Source organism: Leptodactylus fuscus, chromosome 1 (assembly GCF_031893055.1).
Source record: "Leptodactylus fuscus isolate aLepFus1 chromosome 1, aLepFus1.hap2, whole genome shotgun sequence".
Classification (NCBI taxonomy): domain Eukaryota; kingdom Metazoa; phylum Chordata; class Amphibia; order Anura; family Leptodactylidae; genus Leptodactylus; species Leptodactylus fuscus.
Genome location: NC_134265.1, coordinates 163678970 through 163693432, shown reverse-complemented (window position 1 = coordinate 163693432; position 14463 = coordinate 163678970). Strand labels below are relative to the sequence as shown.

The following is a 14463-nucleotide window of genomic DNA, read 5'->3' as shown; positions in this document are numbered from 1 at the left end:
GCTTTAATTACTTTGTTAGTGTAAAGCTTGCCCCGTGCGGCAGGACTAAAGTGAGATTGATTTACTGTGTCCTCATTCTGCTTTCCAAAGATTTAAGAGATTCCTCTCTGATGGTGGCAGGTTCTAAATGCATTTCATTTAAAACATCCCATGATGAATGAAAGCGAGAACCAAGAGGTACATGAAATGCACACTATCAATCATTTTATATTAGCTTAGAGAAATTCTAAATTAAGCAGAGGATGATTTTAGCAGTGGTAAAGCCATTTAGACAGCCCACAACCCCTTTTAATACACATTGACCCTTCTGAAAGGAGTACCGTCACAGGTACATTCTAAACGTTATGTCAGATGTAGGGTGGAGAGTATTAAACAGATTTATGCCCCTGGGAAATGAGAAGTAATGTCAAGAATATTCAACCAAGGCTTTTTCTTAGAAAAGAATAAAAATCAAATGCTCCTACAGAAATTAAATGAGCAGAAAACACTAAAGTGCTAAATAGATTTGGACTATCCTAGCATCACCATTAGCATTGTGTACTTACCGAGTACTTGCACGTAGTAAGGGGAAGAAAAGATTGCTAAAAAGATGAATATTATGTAATACAGTAGGGAATATGAAATATATTTTACTTTCATTACTAAGATATTAAGGTGGCCATATCTGAGAATGCGTATGCTATACAGCAGCTGCATTGAATGAGAGTTCATTGACAAAGAAACACTGAGAAAATGCGTGCTCATTTTGGCAAAATACACGTGTAAAGAATACACGTGTAAACATAAGACTCCCATTGACTTCAATGACATTTTTTACACGTGTATTTTGCCAAAATGAGTCCGCGTGAATGGACCCTTATAGTTACAGTTTGCAAGAAGTGAGGATGTATAGACCCTCTTCCAGAGACCAGCAAGTAACACAGGAAAGGAAATAACATAAATGTATACTTGTATGTTTAGGGAGCGTTCACACTACCGTCTGTGTCCGACAGGTAGTGTCCGCTCCTAGTGTCTGCTCAAAATCTGGCACGGACACTAGGAGCGGACACTAGCTGTGTCCGTGACACCTGTCATTTATTTAAATGGGCATCGGGAGCGTTCTTTTGCACTCCGTGCCCTTCCTTCACTGTCCGCAAGTAAAGATGTCCGACTTTCCAAGCGGACAGAAAAACCCGACATGTAGGCTTCAAGTGTCAGTAATATTAACATATTCTGATCATTGTAGAAGAAAATGCATTCACCCTTTAATACGTAGAAGGTACATAGCTGTATTTCTGAACTCTACATCTGTATACTCTATCTCTAACCTGTTCTCACATAATAAATTTGTATTCCGCCCTCCAAATTTAATTGCTATGTATATCTAGAGCACAACTTGGTGTGTTCAACTTTCCATTTAAGCTGATGGGTCAACTTTTGATTTTGCTTTCAGAGACAACATAGGCTAAGGTTAGGTTCACATCTGCGTTCAAGTTTCCATTCTGGGGGTCCACTTGGGGACCCCCGAACAGAAACCTAATCCACATAAAAAACGGTTACCTTAGGAAACCTGCAGACCTCATAGACTGTAATGGGGCCGTGTGGTTTCTGCTCGGTTTCTGCATGATAACGAAAAATGTTATGTGTTTTTGCTGCGTTTTTTCTGCTGCATTTTTTTAATGGGTTTTGCTACATGGGGCTCAGCCTGAAGAGGTTTTCAGGTGGGGAAATTTCTTGGCAAAGGTTATGGGATAAACACATAAAAGAAGCAATACTAACCAAACCCTGCTGCCCAGGTCTCTCACTGGTCTCTGCTCCTTGATCCCTCTTCATCCCAGTAACGAAAGAAATAGACTACAGATGGCAGTGCTGGATCTCTGCTCTGTTATACAAATGTTATATTAAATGGAAGACATGATAGTACACAGTACCATCAATATTTTCAGGCCTTGTGCTGGATTGTGAATTTCTAGCTCTTATGCCTCGTTCACATCTGCATTTGGTAATTTGTTCGAGGAGTCCGCATAGGGACCCCCCCCCCCCCAAACGCATTGGCAATCGTCGTGCAGTGAAAGCACACGGACCCCATACAATATAATGGTGTCTGTGTGCTCTACGCGCGGTGTCTGCATGTTCCATGCGGACAGAAAAGTACTTTGTGATCTGCTTTCATGTCCGCATGATTCTTTACTGTGTGGTAAAAGTGATATTCTTCAAGTCAACGCTATCACAGTGATGCCAAATTTATATAATTTCTAATGTTAAAGCTTTAACAACTTTAATAAAAATCAAAAAAGTTTGAAACCTACATAAAAATTATTTTAGTTGCCATATTCTGACAACTGTACTTTTTTATGTTTCCACTTACAGAGCTGTGTAAGGTATCTTATTTGTGGCACAAGATGTAGTTTTTATTTTTTTATTTATACCATTTTGCAGAATGTCTGATGACTATATAGCAAAAAAAAAAAAAAATAGTGATATGAATATATAGATTTTTTTTTTTTTTGACACCTACGGTGTTCACTATATGGGTCAAATATTTTTATAGTAAGGGAATTTTTGGCCGTGGAGATACTTAACATGATTACCTTTGTTTACTTACTTTTATATTTATCCTAGGGAAAATTAGATTAGAATTTGTATACCGTATTTTTCGGACTATAAGACGCACTTTTTTTCCCCCAAATTTGGGGGGAAAAGAAGGGTGCGTCTTATAGTCTGAATGTGGCGCCTGGCACCCGCTGTACTAGAGAGGCGGAAGCCGGAAAGGGATAGACGCCGGGGCCTGAGACATCGCTGCACTCCTCTGCCCTGCATGAAGCCAGCAGCGGGAGGAGTGATGCTATTCTGCTCCTCCGTCCCCCCGCCGCTGGCTTCATTCAGGGCAGGGCAGCGATGTCTCAGGCCCCGGCGTCTATCCCTCCCCGGCATCCGCCTCTCTAGTACAGCGGATGCCGGGTCAGTATCGGTGGCCCCTTCTCCCCCGGGGCCGGTCCCCACCGGCCCCGTACCTTTAGAGTTGCAGGCCGGCTCCTGCGCGGCGATATCGCAGGAGCCGACCTGTTCGGGTGACAGCCGGGAGCCTAATGAGGCTCCCGGGCCTGTCACTGCTGTATTAGTATTGCGGCTGGTCTCTATGACCAGCCGTAATACTAATAGACAGAATGTCCCATAGACGGCAATACAGTTGTATTGCCGTCTATGGGACTTGCGATCAAGTGACCGCAGGTTCAAGCCCCCGGGGGGGAATAAAATAGTAAAAAAAAAAAAAAAAAAGCTTTAAAAATATAAATAAAAGTTCTAAATCACCTCCTGTCCCTAGAAAAATATATATATATATATATATATATATATATATATATATATATATATATATATATCATAAACCACCGGGTTTTTTTTCAATAAAAGGTGATCTAAGCAATAGATATTCCCCAAAATGGTATAACTAAAAAGTACAGCTGGCCCCACAAAAAAAAAACACTCTATGCATCCCCGTACAGCTGCAGGGTCACCTGTCAATGTGGCCTTGCAGCTGTTGCAAAACTACAACTCCCATATATTAAATATTTTACCATTTTTTGCTTCAAAATTTTTTTTCCCTATTTTCCTCCTCTAAAACCTAGGTGCGTCTTATAGTCCGAAAAATACGGTATATATATATATTTTTTAAAAACTTATTATAAATTTTAGCCTTCAATCATTAGGTCACTTGTACCATAGACTGCAATACTACTACTACTACTACTACTACTACTACTACTACTACTGGATATTGCAGTCTATGGGGACAGTGCCACATAAGTATTGAGGCCTTCCACAGGCAAGTTTCAGCAATTATATTTCTATGACAGGCCAGGGAACCTTTAGAAGGTTCCCGGTTTTTAAATGTCATATCAATCGGATGGCTTCCCAAATCTCGCCGTGTGGGAGCCATACCAGTAAAAAGAGGATAGCGGAGGGGAGTGAGTTGAGAACGGGTGGCAGAGGAGAAATAGGCAGCAAATATAGAGATCATGCCTTACTGCCAGATCTCTGCTATGTAGTTTAGTTCTATTGGGAAGGAGTTAAAAAAACACTAAACTTAAAAATGAGTCAGTACAGTTAACAAAATGAGGTTGCCCTTGTTGTTTGTCAATGTTCAGCATTTTCAGAATGATCCGGACGCAGCTTGGCAGAAATCATGCATAGTATAAAAGTGTTCATCTGCTGATCTATTTAACCTTCAGTTGGGGGGCAGATTAGGGGTGGGGCTTAGTTATGGCGGTAGTGCGTAAATTTTTTTTTATCCTACTGCAAACAGCGCAAAGAGGGGAGCCAGTAGCCTTACAGCTTGTGACAATGAGGTGGAGCAGGGAAAATGGCTGAGCTCCAAGGACACAAAGGCCTGGTAGCTTTATTTTTGTGTACTTTCTATGTTCTTTGCTCCTAAAACTGAAGACAAACTTACCAAGTGCGACGTAAACATGCCCCCCCCCCCCCAACAATTAAAAAAAATAGTAGCTGTCTTTCTTTTCCAGGTGTATCCTTTAGTTACTCATTTGTATCACAGCTTTTTTTTCTCCCCTCATTCCCCCATTCCTTTCTGTTGTTTTTTGCTCCATAGATTGATCAGTCAAGCTCAGTTTTTAATCTGTTTAAAAGGGAAGCTGAACGCTGCAGACTAAAGCCCAAATGGCACTGCTAAAAAAGCCCCCAACACACTCAGGAAGCAACCCATCAACACCGCAAAGGCTCTTATTGTGTCTGTTATCATTAATGACAGTTTGACGTAAAACCATGACACGTGACGGCTACAGTGGTATGAAAATGTATAAAAGGTCACCTTACACATATGTACGATGGAGAGGAAACACATTTAAAGGAAGTCAGTGTCCAGATGACATTATGCAAATGCTCCTTTTGAAGAGAATAGCTGACATCACTGAAATAACAAACATTACTAGCAGCCCTTTCATTTATTTATTTATTTTTTTCTTCGGATAATAATTTAGCAAAATATTATTTTTGTTCTAATTAAAGTTAGATTTTCTAGATGCTTGTCAGGGACTCCATTACTAATAATGCAACATTGCATTGTTCTATTACAGTTCAGTCACAAAAGCAATCTAGAAACAAAGGACAAGTAAAAACATTTGAGGCGAAATCTATTGTGATTTCCATGTACATGATACTCTTTGTTCTACTCATGGTAATGCTGTGAAGATTTTGGCACAATCACATATGCCATGTGTTCAAGGTCCATGTAATAGTGGATGAATGTGTTTAAAGACCAGCAGAATTTGACTGCTAGCCAAAACATGAATTTGTTGTGACAAAAGCTACACCAAGCTGAAAGAGACGCTGCCATTAGAAAAGCTTACATCCAATTTTACATTCAATATTCATGGAAAACAGTTTGTTGTTTTTTTATTAGAGTTTTCAGCTTTTTTTATATTAGTAGAACACATGACAAATCTACCATTAGATATTCATAGTTGCTGTATAACAGCATATTGGTGGAGGGTCTGGAGCATACAGCGTATTAGGAGAGGCTTAAAGAACTTAATCCATAAAGCCTTGAGGGAAGAAGGGAAAGGAGGTACATGAATGAAACCTGTAAGGGTGCATTCACACTGAGTATACGCTGAGCTGATTCTGAACGTAAAACACGTTCAGAATCAGCATGTACAAAGCAGATCCCCATTCATTTCTATGGGTGCCGGCATACGCACGTATCACATTGAAACTAATAGGGAAAAAAGCAGCCCATTCATTTCAATGGGGAGCGCTCGTATGCCTGCTCCCATTGAAATGAATGGGATCTGCTTTGTACACGCTGATTCTGAACGTGTTTTAACGTTCAGAATCAGTCAGCGTATACTCAGTGTGAATGCACCCTAAAGGGGTTGTCCGGCCCCAAAACACATTTTCAGAACTGGTGGCCTATCCACATAATAAGTCATCAGTTTGTCATCTGTCAGGGCAGGACACTGGGGCCCTGCACAGATCATGTGTCTTAGCAGTCTCTAGGAACCAGAAGCTTTTAGTAGACAGGCAGCACATTCAATGCTGCTCCTATACAAGTAATAGGATCTGCACTGCAGTACACAGTAACCACCACTATGCAGTGGATGGGGCTTCTGCACCACTCCAGTTACTTCAATAGGATTGCTGTACATGCGGCCCACCCAGTAGCAGCTTCTGGGACCTGGTGGCTGTTTGCACAGATGATCTATGTTGGTTCAAACTGTCTGACCCCTACAGATAACATATTAATGTTCTATTGATTTGGGGCCGGACAACTGCATTAAATATGTTAAAGATATAATGGTTCAGAAAGGAAGTGTTTTTTGTTTTGTTGTTGTGGTTTTTTTTAATAAATAAAATAAAATAAATACAAATATTGCCAGAACAAGGGGACACAATCTGACATTCGTTGCAGGGAGATCAGTAGTGATGTCAGGAAATATTATTTCACTGTAAGAGTAGTTGAGGCTTGGAACAATTTCCAGCAGATGTAGTTTGGGAATGTACAAATGGGAATTTAAAGTGAACCTATCAGGTTGTTTTTCCTCCCAGCCTATATTGGCCCCAGCATGTGTAACAACAAACAGTGACCTTTTCTTTAGTGCCCCTCGCTAAGCTTTCTGTTGTTGAAGATTCAAGTGCAAATGTACTCTACCTATTAAGGTCAGAGAGCGAACAGCTTCATCTTGTCATGCATTCACCATTTTATACCACCTAGAAAAATGATCTGTGTAGCACGACAGCTCAGAATATCACACAGAAAAATATCACAGCTCAAAAGATCACACAGCTTGCACGCTGGTGAACAAGTGAGTTGGGAATACCCCTTTAAGCTAAATTTGCCTTTCCCCGTCTAAGGTTTTAAAGCTTAGTGAGGGGCGCCACAGGCAAAGCCATTAGTTGATAAAGCATATGCTAGGACCAGTTTAGAGAGGGAAAAACACCTGACAGGTTCCCTTTAAGCTTGCTTGGGATGAACACATGTCTCTCCTAAGATAAAATGGTAATATAAAAATTAAACTTTATTAAAAGGAAGATAGATAGGTTAATTAAGGTTACACAAGTGAATTAGTCAGATGCAGTGTAGTGAAGCAGAGTAGTTCTCCATGCTAGTACTAAGGGATGCTGGTATTGAGGAATTGATGTTTGAAGGTCACCATAGATCCTGGGAGAACAGTGATATTGTATTGGCAAGAACGTCCATCAGTAGCTAAATTGCTTGTAGGGTATATATGGCCAGTATACATGTTGAAGAAGTTGTGCTCTGATTGAGCCACAACCCTCCACCTTGTCAGAAGTGCTGGTCAAAAGTGGAGAGTAAAGAAATCCTCACTATTGTGCTTAACCAGAGAGGAAGTTAAAAGGGAATTTGTCAGCAGGAAAATGGTTATGACTAAATACCCTTTTCCATAAGGACCTTGTTATGGTTTCCGAACTACTTATTCAAGTAGATGGTGCAGCCTCAGCTCCTAGCTATTTAGCTGTGTAGTCTGATAGACTTCAGTACAGTCCCAGGAGGAAGAACACAGGGGTATTGCACTTTGTAGAGCAGGGATTGCTCTTGACCAACTTCAGATATTGAAAAGTAGAAGAACTGTTTCGACAATACAGCGTATGGTCATTGATGTGTCTGTTTTTTTAGCAGACATAATAATGCATGGTGCAGAACTTTGGTGTCCATTCAAGATAATAGACTTCTGACAGACATTAAATGTCATATCATTACGATAGGACCCTATCAGAACGGACATCCAATGGTAGTGTGAAGGCCTCCCTAACAGTTCTCTGTTGACATTAGACATTCACATAGTTGATCACTTTGGTCATATTCCACATATACAGGAGTCTGTAAATTCAAGACCTGTATAAGAAAATTCAATATTTACACTGTTAGTTTATCTTTAACTTACTATGCCATCAGGGGTCCCAGTAACAGACGGCTACATCTGGCCATACAGGTCATCTCAGGCTAAATTGTAAGCTGATCAAGTGACATGCGCATCCTACCATGAGACGTTTTCTGACTAGCTACGCTCCACTGCAGAATTTGCTGAGCAACATGTCCATGTATATTATGATGCAGATGTGAGTTGTGATATGTGGATCACTCAAAATCAAGAAATAATCTGTACAAATAACCTGTATCAAATACATGTCCCAAACTCTTAGCAGGTGTTCAGACAGATGCCTTGTTTTAATGCATTTATACCAGAAAACAATAGAGTCTAACTTCTTTCAAGGCCTCATACAGAGAATTCATATGGGTCTGCATAACGGATCCATAGACATTCTGTACGCCGTCACACGGTGCTGCTGTATAATATCTCTATACACGGTGCTGCAATATAATATCTCTGTACTATAGAATACAGTGCATAAACCCATGAGAAAAAAAAACTGCAGTCTAAGGTATGGACCCATTAATAGGTTTGGGTGCCATAGTACAAAATTTATGGCCGTGTGCATGCATAAGCCTCACCTTTGCTATGGTAGAGGTGTATGTGTGTGCGTATATATATATATATATATATATATATATATATATATATATATATACATGTAATATGACAGAGATTTACCATAATCTAGAATATGTTGATGTTTTCATAATGCTCATTTCTAACAGGACAGTCATGCACATATTTTTATTATTTTCCCACAAGCAAAGTGTTCTAATGGTATCAGATTTTGTTATGCTGTACTAATATACAACATTATCACACTAGGAACATATTTTCATATGGTTTATTAAGATTGAAAAACATGAAGTTTTCAATACCATTAAATCTGCTATCACGAGGCAGCAGACGGAACACAGTGAAAGCCATGTAGATTTCAATTAATCTAGCAAAAAATGTAGATGGCAAAGTGGACAATTGGAGCCTTCAATGCTTTTAATTGGCTTCCAAATATTCTGTCCCTAAACTTCCCACTTATCACCCTGCTGCAGTCACCTGTGCTAATATCATTAATCATATTAAAAGACACATCCCTGTTCCCGTGTCATTGTGGTATGGATTATTTCATTGAGTTATCTCTTGCCCACATCTCCCTTCCACTTTTCCTGCAATTCTTTCAAAGTCTTTGCTCCTTTTATTCACATTTGGGAAGTTAAAGGGGTCCTATCATTGGATACCCTTTTTTTCTCCCTAACACGTTGGAATAGCCTTAAGAAAGGCTATTCTTCTCCTACCTTTAGATGTCTTCTATATGCTGCTGTTCGGTAGAAATACGGGTTTTCTTCGGTATGCAAATGAGTTCTCTCGCAGCACTGGGGGCGGTCCTCAGCGCTCAAACAGCACTGGGGGCATCCCCAATCCTGCGAGGGAACTCTCCAGCGCCGCCTCCATCTTCTTCTGGAACACCTCTCTCCCTGTGTCTTCTTCCGTCCTGGGTTTCAATCTTCTAGGTCTCGGGCCTTGGGCAGAGCCGACTGCGCATACCCAGGCCACAAGAAAATGGCAGCTTACACCAGCTTACTGTGTAAGCGGCCATTTTGTTGTGGCCCGGGTATGTGCATTCGGCTTTGCTCGAGGTCCGATGGCATACTGAAGAAAACCTGGATTTCTACCGAACAGTGGCGCAGAGAAGACATCTAAAAGTAGGAGAAGAATAGCCTTTCTTAAGGCTATTCCTACATGTTAGGGAGGAAAAAAAGAGTATCCAATGATAACTAAAGATTGTAAGAAAAATATCGGACATAGTGATCTTTATTAGGACAATCGTATATACACCTTCCTCTTCAGAAACAGTCATGTATACATATGAAATTTTTATTAGTAATTTTGTTGATATTTTCTAATTATTCCTGTAGTTTTCTTTAATTTCTAGATTTGTTTTAACTTTGTTGTTTTCCTTTGAGTCTATAAAACTGCATGTTTTCTGTATTGCTGTTTTAATTCATTTGCATGCCATGGGCCATACGCTGAACCTTAAGAAAATACTTGGCACCCTTTCGTTTTTTTTTTGTTTTGTTTTTTGATTGGTCATTATTAACATTTTTTTCCAAGTTTAACAATAGCTAATGGGAATGTGCTTAAAATACCTCCTTACTTCTTGTATGCTCCCTTAAGTAAATATATTGTGGAAATTAACTTTCATACAGACTGTATTCTGGTCATGTGTATATCTGTAGAACTAATCTATGTTTTTATATAGTAAAATAGTGGTGAATAAGATATACACACCACCATTATATATATATGGGTGTATATATACATGTATATTTATAAATGTATATATACACCACTTCATCATAAACTGTGAGGCTTGAGCGTATATATATAGATATATATAAATTAACATAGGGAGCAAGTTTACGCAAGATTTTGTACCTATGCATGTTTAAATACTAAAAACTGCAGTACTGCTGGATCCATATCTGACTGCTAGGTTTCAATTGACAGCTGAGGATTTGTGACTGGACCATGAATCAAAACGGCAGGCATTTATACCCCAGTGCCAGTGAGGATACATTGGGAATAACTTGGCAAAGGTAAAATTTTAATTATTTCCAACCCTACACTCCATCTATAAATGACATTGAGACATAGCTCTGTTGTAGCTTCCCCCTACTCCCTCCTCTTCTCTCTCCTGGAAACATTTATTTACATATCACAATTAACCAAAACATTTGTGAGAAGAATTTGCTAAACACATTTGTTCCATTGTAGTTTTCACTGTGACGGGTGAACAGCTTGGACAAACCTGTGGGTTTGCTGAGTATCTGCGAAACAAGACTCGATGACAGCAGATGACTTGCCCAGCAGACAATGGGTTAATCCATGTCTGGATCATCGTATGGTTGCTGTCAAATACAGGCGTTTAAGACTTCAACATTGTTTTAAGGCACCACAAGCTTCAGATGCTGTAGGGAATTGGAGCTAAAATATGCATATATCATTAAGCAGCAACAACACAACAAATATAGATGTATGGCGTAATGATTCCTAGATACCCTAAGCATTTACAGTTACAACCATATTTCCATACAAATCATCACATAAAGCCTACGTTTGTACACTTAGTGGGAAAATAACCAGAGAACTAACTAAATAATTAACATACTAACTATTTGCTGATGGTACTTTTGTCATTCATTATGTGATACTCCGAGGTAAGAAAAAAAAGCATGCCTTCCATAAATCACAAATAATCTAGAATGCTCGCTAACTAAATACACTATGCTAATCATTTGTCACTCACATGTTGGAAGTCTAATTTTCTATGATTGTAATAAGAAAACCATGGCTTAGAATACTGCTGTTTTATTGGCAGATGGGGGTGCTACCTGCTACATGATTCTAATGTGGGTGATGGTTATTTTTACATGTGCATGACTTTATTGTGAAATTTGATGAAAGATTATATGCTGTGTTTCATATAGCACAAAGCATCAGTAATGTTCTTGAGAAAATGTATTTTTGACTTCCTGTATATTTCTTTAGGGAGTTAGCCAGGGTTGGGCAAATCCCAGAATCCAGATGGAAGTGCTCTATTTGCTTAAAGAATTCTTCTGGTTGTTTTTTTGAATTACCCCCATCCATAGTATATGGCATGACTTGCTAACCAGTGGGATTTGACTACTGAGATCCCCACTCTTCACGAGAACAGGGGTCTCTTGTTTATGCCTATAAGACTGCTGGAGATGACCGAATTAAGTGCTTAGCTATCTCCAGCAATCCCATAGAAAAAGAATGCGACGCAGAACACATGCTTGATCTGCAACTCCATTCAGATTAGGAAATGGGACCCCTGTTCTCACAATCTTCTCTTTGGGTTGATTTCTATTTCCTATGAAAATTCTTCTTCTGGGTCACTAAAGTAAATTAAAATGGCTCCTGGAGTTGTCTAACTGGCTACTAAAGTCTACTCTATTTTGTCCATCCCTGAGTTAGCATGTCAAGTCTTACCATTTGAAGGCTCTACAATAGTGCACTATTTATCTTCTATGTCTTGGGACATTTTATTATTAAGATGTAACACAAGAGCCATTTCTTATGTCAAGCCTTAGCCTAGATTTACACAACTGGTAGAAAACTGTCTGTGAAAAATGGATGTGGCTCATACATTTCTGTATATTGAGGGATCTGTGAAAATGAACAAAAATAGGACATGACTGTTAAATGGACAGTCAGAAAATAGTTTATGTGAATAGCCTCGATTCACATAGAGTGAATGTAATGCATCCAAGTGAAAGCCATTTTCATGTCTGTTGTGTGAATGTAGGCTAATGCAGGGTAATGCCCAGGCACATGTTCAAACTTCTGTCCAACTGCAGCTCAGGATAACCATTGTGGAGACTGGTGACAGTGCCAGTAGTCAGATATGTATCACTTATCCTGTGTATAACAGCAAAGTGAATAAGATTTTGGTTAATTTCATATGCACATTGTGGAAAAAAGAGCTGAGGTGAATAGGGAGAGGAAAAAACCTGGGGAAAAAAAATGTGGGAAAAGTTCAATGAATAAGGATGTGGAAAAACAACAATGCACTTTTAGGCTAAGGCCCCAAGTTGCAGAAACGCAGCCTTTTTGTTGCAGATTTTGCTGTGTTTTTTTGAGCCAAAGCCAAGAGTGGTTACAAAAGGAATGGGAAATATATAGGAAGTTCTTATATTTCTCCCTTCTGTTCAATCCACTACTGGCTTTTCCTCAAAAAACTGCAACAAAATCTGCAACAAAAAAGCTGCATTTCCGCAACGTGGGGCTTCAGCCTTACTGTGTTTTTTTCTGCAGCACTTTTTAGCTGCATTTCTCTATGTGGGGCTTTATCCTAAGGAAGCAGGCTAGCAGCTCCCAGTCATGTATTAAATCAAATGGTTCAAAAAAGTAGGAACAAAAGAGGTCATGTTTCCCGTTCATCCTTTTTTACAATTTCTAAACCTAATTAGAATAACATTTTATTATGATGATATTATGATGTTTTATTATTTGTGAACTCTTTATGCTCCTGCTAGGGAAGATGTAGGACTCAGTAGTAAGCTAAGCTGTATTTACAGTGCAACTCTCAAAGTCTTTTTAACTAGTGGTGAATATTCATCAGTCATACAGTATTTCTCCTCCCAAAGGTTTCTTGATCTCTTCCATACAGATGGCTTGTACACTGGCCAGACCCCCTTACTGCCATCCTACAGGAAATAGATCAGCAATCCATTAAGATGCCATTAGATCATCTAATTTGGAACCTAATCTCTAAATTAGCCAGGCCCCACACTTGAGGCATGCTTAAGAGAAATAAAAAAAGAAAGGGGGAAATACGTTTATGTTCAAATCGATAGGAGTAGCTGTAGCGTGAAGAAGGATGTTTGTTTTTTCCCCCCTTTTTTGTGTAGCTGTGATCACGTCTCAGGCTGTCTGGTAACCAGGAGAAACGAGACATGATGTAATTCCAGATTGAACTTGAACTTCAGGGACTTAGAATGTGGGGCACTAGAAACAATGGACCATAGGAATCAATAATGTCCATTTAACAGACGACCATGTTGGGAACTCGGTGTTAACATTTATGGGAGAGAAACAGCAGGATCTGCTGTGTGACCAGAATGAGATGGTCCAGATACAAGATGTTGGAAGTAAAGAAAACAACTTTTTTCTTTTTTGTTCTAGCAAACGTTTTCTTCTGTCTCTTATACTCTATGAGCGGCCTGTGCAGATTCCTGCAGGATTAAAATAAAAAAAAAGTAAACTTCTCTCTGCGGTAAACCAGTTGCCTGCTTTAAGCACTCTTTGTTCACTTAGGTATAACAAAGTTAATCTTACATTTCCTGTCAAGTGATTTTTGGAAGGAATGAACGAAAGAGAATCATATTGTGTAGCATTGCATGTGTTTCTAGTAGCAAAGGGGCATTTCTACCTTGTGTTCCAGGCTTAATGAAGTTAAAAACCCAGATCCTATCATGGTAGAAAGAAAAGCATAATATATGTTACCCAAGCTGAAATGTCAGCATTGAGCTTTTTTCCATGACTTTTTGCAGTTTTATTTTGTAATGGTAAATGTGTGTACACACAAATGCTATACGTACTCACATACAATATATTCAAATACAGTTTGACTAAAACCAGCTCATTTATTTGTATATATACAATAAAAAGTATCCATTTAGTTTGCATTCTTCATTACAGATATATAGATGTACTGACTATGACTTGATCCAAAAAAGATTAAACACGGTTATAGAATACTGAAAGCCTTTTCAGACTTTCACTCAGTACAGAATATGGACACGATAGCGTTTGCGGTATAGCGCATCACAGGTTATTCCATAACGTAAAGGTAACCATGCCAAGTGGATCCTGCCAAAGGTACATGTGTTGTCATTGTGGAAAGTGAAGATGGCTTATCTCCCCTGAGAATGAAAACATTGTACGTTAAAATTTATAAAGCCCAATTCCTTCTTTCCCGGACATCATTTGTCAGGTTAATGTAAGGTTTATCTGACTTTTATCTGATGTGTCTAGAGTCGTCAGAGAT

At 39.1% G+C, this 14463-nt stretch overlaps 1 protein-coding gene across 7 annotated transcripts in view; it reads left to right on the top strand.

Moving 5' to 3' along the window:
- Positions 1-14463, top strand: part of NFIB (nuclear factor I B) — a 354487-nt gene that overhangs the window by 330699 nt on the left and 9325 nt on the right. For 6 of the 7 annotated variants that reach the window (XM_075279439.1, XM_075279417.1, XM_075279432.1 and 3 more), the window contains one exon: positions 10398-10486. The exons of the other annotated variant lie outside the window; for it this stretch is intronic. In XM_075279439.1, the coding sequence (XP_075135540.1) occupies positions 10398-10486 (89 nt within the window). The remainder of the gene's footprint in view (positions 1-10397; positions 10487-14463) is intronic. 7 annotated transcript variants of the gene reach the window in all.